Consider the following 8,766-nt stretch of genomic DNA (forward strand, 5'->3'; position numbering starts at 1 on the left):
TTATAAGATAAGTCATTCTTAGAGAGGGCAATAAAGAGGTTGACAAATCGGTAAATTGGGCTTTATCTTTTAAAAATATTGGATAGGAAGCCTTTGACAATTTTAGAAATTTTATATTTGATGAAGTATTGTAAGGGAGAATTTTAGTTATAAATGTTAACTAAGCTGAGCATGTCCGAGTCTTTAATTATAGATGACATAGGGGATGGAATTTAGTTTAACCTTTTGAAGGTTGACATCGAGTGGATTAGATTGATGGGTGACATCTTAAATAATGCCAGCAAGTTGATGAATGATATCGCCCGATGAATTTGATGAGACAACTCTGCGTGTGGGGAGATAGTGTGATAAACAAGCTATTGGAAATATAATGATTCAACAAGAAGGTGGCTTTCATTTGAGGAAGTGGTAAGTAGCTGACGTTGGTAAGGAACAATGGTTTGTGTTTGAAGCTTGAGGGAGTAAAAATGGAGGCATCTTTCAATGTGAATTCAAACAAATAGATGAAGTCCTTCAAAGGCCCGACTAGCAGGGACCGAGTGAAGGGATTGTTGAAGGTGAAAACAGATGAAATGATCACTGCAGTCACTGGTGTTCTGGGTGTGCAGTTCCAAGAGAGGTGAATCAAACGGTGCACAAATTTGAATGTCATTGCCATTTTTGTGGCATGGGGTTTGGTGTTAAATGAAAGTACACAGGAGGTGGGAAGGATTACTTAGGCCTTGTTTGAAAGTAATATGCTTGGTGAGCTCGATTCAATCTTGGAGTGGGCAATTCCGGGTGTGGGAGCTGACTTGTGTGAATGTTTTGAAGATGAGGATGAAGGTAGGAGTTATGGGTATGTGCCGTTTCTGAGATGGAGGGTGAAAGTGGATAAACCGCTTATGTATCAGAATGCAACATTGGCATGGCAAAGAGTGAAGGTAGAACTGGAGAGGTTTGAGTTGATTGAGCGTGAAGGGGCTAGGGTTGTGCTTAGGAATGTGTCTCGTCATAGAAGAAGCCGATGCAGAAGGAGAGCTACAAGTATGATCGACTTAAATGGGGTGGTGAGGTCTCTTTTTGGCTTCTTTTTGATGGTTTTGTGCATCAACGGAGGTCAAAGTGAAGGCAGCCGTCTACGTTTTGATATGTAATTGCAGAGATATGTGCCCGTGGAGAATCTGAGTCTGAAGCAAGCAAGGAAGAAATCAAATGCAGATATTTTTGGAGGGAACCAGACACAAAGGGAGTGATAGTCAAAGGATGGTTTTGGCTCCGGTAACAGTTGTTACTTTCTTTGGATTTAATCTAGCATTTCGTGTGACACTGGTTTGAGAAATCTGTAGTTGCCATAGTTTGTATTAACCAGTGCCATGGATAGTGGTTATTGTCAATGTATTTATGCTGAAAATATGATGTATATTTTATATCTTTAAGGTTGATAGGATAGTGCAGTAGTAGTGAGTTTATGGATAGGTGTTTTAGTTTCTTAATGTGGAAGTCAACAAAAATTTCAATTATATTGAAGAATTACCAATGATGTAATTTTTATTTTAATAATAAAATATTACTATTACTAACCAAAAAATAAATAAATATATTAAATAATAATATATATTATTCATTCAAAGAATATAATATGTTATAATATAACATCACAAATTTGTCAATAAATATTATAATATTATAATGATAAATAATATAATCATTATGATAATCATAAAATAAAATAAAATAAAATAAAATAAACAATTACAAATAAACATATAGATATATAAATAAGTTTCCAATAATAAATTATAGTTTATACAAATCCAAAGCATTCTTACATAGCTAAAGACCAAGATATATCAGTTTAAATGTATCGAATAAAACCCATTTATAATTCAATACCTTTATTGTTTCTAGGAATAAATATCATATGTAACTACTTAGCAAACTAATGAAAACTAGAAAGATATTGACTATAGCGAGAAGAGTAGAAATTCATTTCCTTACAAAAGGATTGACGATATTCTAATAATAATAATAAGAGACCATCAGCGATAACGTAAAAACTCATCTAGAACCTTTGCGTAACTAATATTCAGTGGTTTCATACAGACTATTCGGGCCATCTTTGTACAGGAAGTCTGAAACGTCATCAAGAGTTTCAGTGTTTGCCAAGATAGACTTAGTCAAGATTATTACAACGGTAAATGGAATAGATTGTTATTGATAATCGATATTATTCTGATCAATGACACAATGTAAGAAGCACATATTATCATAAAATCGATTAAGAGTGTGAATGAAGAGAAGGGTCACGGTGAAGAGGCAAGGACGTGCCTTTTCATATGCATCAATTCAATCAGGCAAGGTATAAGAAGGGACTTAATCCGTATTATTCAGGTATACGAAAAATCCTCTCTTCTTATTTATCCAATTTATAATTTGCTCAAGTAAGTACATGTCATTTGGTATTATCGATGTCATGAGTTTGAAGTTAAGATTAAAGAAGGCACCGTAGTGCAAGGTTAAACCGATTATCTCTTATCCATATTAGATTTTCTCACTCACGCATCTGCTATTAAGCATCACGATTGCAAGCTATATATAAGTCATTAGAGACGACGCCCAGGACAGATGAATCAAAGTCAAATCAGAACCTACGTCTGCACTTAACGTTACGAGTAGTTTGATATCATTCAAGTAACAGGTCGCTCGCAGGGATATCACATTTTGGCTTATTTAAATTATTTCATCATATACAAATTTTTACTATTCTGGTGAGAGAAACTAAAACAATTTCATAGACGTGTAATTAACTGCAGATATACCATCATCCGATTATCATAGAAATGAAAAGCTAAATATATGTATAGGAAATTTATGTGTATATTAGACATTACTATTCAGTCCATATCGTCTTGCATATATTTATAAGTTTATAACAGTAAGAGTAATCAATAACTCATGTAACTTACATATTGGACTCAAGTGCAAACATTGATTGACCAAGAAGGATAAATTTAGATATTTGTCCCGACTTTCCAAACTCAATAAGAAAGGGGGCATCACATAAATAAAAGGACAGAAATCTAACTAATAAGCCACCATTCGAAAATTTGCAGCCAAGGAAATTTGTGGAGGAGATTTAGAGTGAATTAAAGTGTTTGAGAAGCAATTTTAGCAAGGTTCACGCAGAAAGCCCTAATTTGTGATTTTAGAGGTATTTTACTTTTGCGAGGTTTATTTGTGAAGTCTTGTTGAAAGTTTAAGCTGTTATAATGGAGGAATCACTTTTACATGACATTATGGAAGTTGCAAGACCTAAACTTAGGAGAAACCCTATTCCACCTATGGAGGATGACCCTAACGCAGCTTTCTCACAAATTCCCGACGGAGTTCTATACCTAGAAGATACTAGGAGCTACATTCATTGCAAATTTGGGACACTAGGAGAATATAGTGTTTCTGAAGAATTCAAGAACATTTACAAACATGACATGACATTTAAACAAGGTTTTGAACACTTGAGTCAAGTTGATGTGATTAAGTATATGTTTTATCATGAGTTTGACAATGAGGATTGGAGTAGAATCATTCTGAGTAGGATCCATGATGGCAAATTTTGGATGGGAGACAAAGTTGAGGACATAACTGCTGCACTAATTCATGATGTGACTGGTTTATGTAATCAAGGTTCAATACCACTCAATGAGAAGAATGTAAAGAAGTTTGTGATAGAAAACACTAAAACAATTTATAATGGTAGAGGTGTAGTGATAAGTCAAATCAAACAAGATGATGTACGGTATGTAAGCAAGATCATGGTTACTAAGATGTGTGCGAGCTCTAGAGAAGATGAAATAGCAGCTGGTTTTGTACATGCAGCTTACAAATTGTGTGTTGAGAAAGTACAAGTGAACTTATGTGAGATTTTGCGAATTCAGTTAACTAACTGACAATCTTAAAAAGATAAAGAAAATTAAGAATGCTCAATTCAGATTTCAATCACTGATAACCTCTATGTTTTTCCACCTTTTGAAAAGATTTCCTTTCATGAACATGTCTGACTGGAGCAGTGACAAATGCACAATGGAGAAGATCACTGATTTGTACAAAAAACATCCTTTTGACAAGATTGGTAGTAGTGCAACTTTAATGATAAAAACATTTCAGTTTGAGATGAGGCAGAGAACAAGAATTCCCAGGTCTATGGTTGAAAAGTACAAGGATAATATTTTTTTTATGGTTGACACGGATAAAACAATCATGGAGGCAGTCACTCCTAGAGTAATGTATGTAGACCCTCTAGGATATGAGATTACTGAGGAAATGATAGAAGGATATGCACGTAGAATTTTGAACTCTGACATTGATACTAAATGCACAAGATTTGGCGCTTATGAAGAAAATATGAAGGAGGCCTATAAAATTAAGATTGAAAAGGTAGCTAGAAAGTGTAGACACCTAAAAATCTTTTAGAAAATAAAATATTTTTATTTTCTGAAAAAAGTCCCTGATGACATCATCATTTATTAATTAATTAATTTATTTTTATGCCATTAAATCCGTTTATCTTAATTAAAAATATTTAATTAAGGAATCCCTCCCAAAAATGTTTAAATCTTATTTAAACATTATTTCCTTATTTATTAATTATTTAATTAATAAATTGACCAAAAAATTCAAAATAAATAAAAAAATTATTTTTTGCCCAAAGCTTGGCCAATTTCTTTAAGACCACTAACCTCTTCCAAAATCTTCTAATCCTTCTTTAATTTTGATTAAAGGCTAATCCCATCATTTCCTACCCCTAATCCCAACTCAAAATATTTAATTAAGATTAAATATTAATCCTCATGTTTATTAAAAAAGTTTTAATAAATATCTCCTCAACCCAAACCCTTGAAATAAATAAAACTTTATTTATTTCCTAAAAATCTAATTTATCCTCATCCTAAGAAGTTCTAGACTCTTCTAAAAGATGTCTTTAAACCTAATCCTAATCCCCTCCTAACCTTGTCACATTCCCTAAACATGGGTTAAAACTTACTAACCCAAGCCAAAGTTAACAAATATCTCCTCCTTCACCCACCCTCAGTAAATGCCATCCACTTGCCTATCCCTAAGCTAATCTTAAACCATCCTAATCCATTCTCTAATCATTTGCACAAGCCTAAGCAAGCTTAAAACCTTCCTAATCAAACCCAAGTCTAAATTCCTCTCATCTCTCTCAAAATATCCCAACCATAAAACTTTATGAAGCCCACTAGGCCATAAATGACTCTTCCAAAGCCCTTTCATTGCTCTTACAAGCCATTATGAGGGTCTTTATGAAGATTTTATCCCTTGAGCCTCCTTTGTTGACTCATCCTTCCCCTTTCCTCCATCCTCTCACCCTGTGACATGTGTCACTCCCTGATTGGTTGTAAAGAAGCACAATCTATGTGCTCTCCTCTCATGCAATCTGAGCCCTCCATGAGCTTTTCCCCATCCTTGCATCTTAGCCCTCAATCCCTCAAGCCTCTTGCCTATAAATTGGATCTTTCCTTTTTGCAAAACAACACAATCCATGAAGTAAAGTCATAATGTCATTTTAAGAAGCCATTTTATATCAAAACCATACACTCACACCCAAATTCCAACTCCATTTGAAGCCCTTTTTGAAGCATAAAGCTTGAGCATACATCCTATCTATTTAGACAAAGCTACTCAACAAGAGAGCTTCTCATTGAGAGAGCCCATTAATGGCTCATATTATCAATTAAGAGCTCATCTTAGTCTATCTTGAAGTTTATGAATTTTGTTTAGTTTGTAGAGGCTTTATTTAAATTTGGTTTCTATTAGCATACTAACATTGCTCATATCCAGAAAGAAGGTTGACATTCACATAAAAGATATGTTAAAAGAAACCAATATGACACCTGAGGAATATCTTGAGGCAAAGCAGATAGCAGTAGAGGTAAGGGCAAGTGGTCAGTCAAATGTATTGGTAGTTCAGCCCTTGTCTAAGGAAGTAGGACCCAACATGCCTACCACAGTAGCATCACCATCTGCAGCATCCATGACAACACCTTTGGAAACAACACCTCCTGCACCGTCAACCACATTTGATCAGCCAGAGGAATCAAGTGAAGTGAGTATATTAAGTACACAACTTGGCACTGCTACAAGGAGATCATCAAGATTAATACCCACAGTTGGCCTAATTGACATAAAACAAGAATCAGACCTTCCTAAGCCTAAGAGAGCAAAGGAGCAGGCTACTGGACCTAGTAAGAAGCAAAAAGTTTTATATTGTCAAGAAGGCCAGGAGAAGAGAAGTCAAGAAGAGGAAGTAGGTGCAGTAAAGAAAATGAGAGGTCAGATAATGCTCCCACAAGCTCAGTCACAAGAAGAAGAGGGCAGCAGCGGTAGGAAGAAAATCAATTGGAAACCGAAGATACAGAACATGAATGATTTAATCTTGAAAGAAGGTAATCTCAAGAAGTTGTTACAATATTATGATAGATATCTAGCATATGAGCAGAGAAATCTGGATGTAACTATTATTCAATATATGATTAAGTTTAAAAAGCCTTTACTTAGCATCCATGGAGAACTTCCAAAAGAGATGTATGATAGATTGAATAATACTAGATTGGAAACCAAGAAGGAAGAAAAAACCTTAAGAGATGAGATCATTAGGAAATGTTATGATGTAAAGAACACTGCACAGATGGAAAGAATCATGCACAGACTTTATCCACTTGTGGTAGATAAAATGAGAGTCATAAGACTCATGGGAGGACTGAAACAAGAAGTAATGAGGGAAACAGAGGGACTTGTCAATCAAGTTCTAAGTGATCCAATAAACAAAGCATATATTGAAGAGGCTGTATCAGCGCCACCCAGTTTGTTTGAGACAAGGTCAGAAATGGATACCCCTATGATAGCAGCAGAAACCCCCTTGACAACAACAAAAGAGAAGGTAATTGGTACTACCTTGGATACACCTGAACAGATAGAGACTAATAGTCAGATAAATATGCCACATCAAGAGGAAGGAAACTTGATGATAGGGGGAGAATTCATCACTGTTGACACCAGTGAGGACCCCTTTGCAAATATTTCTGCAGAGACATCGAAATTCAGTCTTGGCAATTTGGCAGTTAAGAATATTGTAGATTATTCCGGCTCTAGTCCAGAAGAAGAAGAAAGAAAGATTGAAGGAGAAGAAGAAATAGAGGATGACAAAGAGGAGGGAAGAGAAGAGGAAAGATCAGGAGAAGTGAAAAGGACTGAGGAGGTTACTGAACCTCACCAGAGTGAGCCTATCCAAGAGGTCAGTCAGCAAGAAGGCAGAACAAAACTACCACAGGTCAGCGTGGCACCTCAGCAACAAATCAGCCAAGCTCTGCGCATACAAATGACAACACCACAAAAGGTGTTTGGCAAGGAAGTTCCTAGTTCTTCCTTGGAATCATTTTTATCTAATGTAACAAGCAGTGGAACAGGACCAATGGATGAAGATGATCAGCTTGGATTAATATCTACCTTCTCAATAAATAAAATCATTGAAAAGAGTAAGAAAGCCAAAAGTCTACAAGGAACACTTGCAGAGGTAACTAATAAACTCCAAAGCACTTTCTCTATTCAGGTTAATGAGACTGATCCTCAAAAGAAGGCAAAGAAAGTTATGCAGGAGTTTGACAACCAGTTCGCTACCCTAGCTGAGGTCGCTACTATTAAAGCTAAAACTGAACATGATGCAACCATGTTTAGCAAGGTATGCACGAACATTAAAGATGACTTGTCCACCCTTGATACATGCATCAAGGAGCTAAGTAAATGTTTGACAGAAGGTAAAGAGTTATATGAAAAGTGTGCATTCCCATATACTTATCTTTCAACCATCAGTACAGAGATAAAGAGCAAGGAGTATGAACTTGCAAGTGTTGTCAGTGAGCTAAAAAATGTAGATGCTCAAGTCATTGATTTAGAGCAAAGAATCAGTAAAGCTCATGATGAGCTTAGTGAGTTGGAAATGAGCAAGGATAAGATAATGAAAAGATTTGCATTACTTAGAGAACATCTATCCTTAAAGATTGATCCCGTACAACAGCAGCTTGCAGAATGTTTGAAGGCCAAAGAACACTATGCCACATTTTCTTATACAGACCTTCAAGCAGTACACATCGCATCCTATGGATTGTGTGCCTTAATCAGTGTGACAGATTCTGTCAAGGAAGCATGGAAGAAAGGTCTTAACAGTCTAAAGGTCAGTTTTGCTGATTGTATTTTACTTCTCACCAAACCATTAGCATGAAGACAACAAGTAGATCCATAATTTTGACATGTATATAAATTTTTGTTTCACCTTTGCCATTGATGCCAAAGGGGGAGAGTATTAAGGAAAATTTTATACTTTATTGTAAGGAGTTATAAGTAGGATAAAGTATAGTGAAAGGGAGAGTAAAAGTATGTAAAGATGGTAAATATATAAAATGATCCACATTTTGCAAATTTTGTTTGGCCATGTGAAGAACTTTACAAGTTTTGTAATTTTGAAGATTTTGGGACTTAGCTAATTTTCCCATATGTTGCCATAAATGCCAAAGGGGGAGATTGTTCTCAATTTGGCTAAGCAGATGTTTTAGGGTTGTCATTTATGGAAACACATATGCTATGTTAAGAAAGCAAGGTATCAGGATATAGTTTGGTAATGTGGACTTAGAAAATCGTCTAACCAAGGCAGACTATGTAAAATGTTTGCATTTTGGATGGCAAGCTTCACAGAGATCAGATTAGCACATG

The 8,766-nt window shown here is 35.4% G+C and overlaps 1 protein-coding gene across 1 annotated transcript in view; it reads left to right on the forward strand.

Moving 5' to 3' along the window:
• LOC149546232 (uncharacterized) overlaps positions 1-8,475 on the forward strand; it is a 104,394-nt gene extending 95,919 nt beyond the window's left edge. The window contains exon 7 of the mRNA XM_089791072.1: positions 5,842-8,475. Within this exon, the coding sequence (XP_089647198.1) occupies positions 5,842-8,278 (2,437 nt within the window). The 3' untranslated portion in view covers positions 8,279-8,475. The remainder of the gene's footprint in view (positions 1-5,841) is intronic.
• The last annotated feature ends 291 nt before the right edge of the window (positions 8,476-8,766 follow it).

This window comes from Cupressus sempervirens, chromosome 7 (assembly GCF_028749045.1).
Source record: "Cupressus sempervirens isolate cs-2001-9-10 chromosome 7, ASM2874904v1, whole genome shotgun sequence".
Taxonomy (NCBI): domain Eukaryota; kingdom Viridiplantae; phylum Streptophyta; class Pinopsida; order Cupressales; family Cupressaceae; genus Cupressus; species Cupressus sempervirens.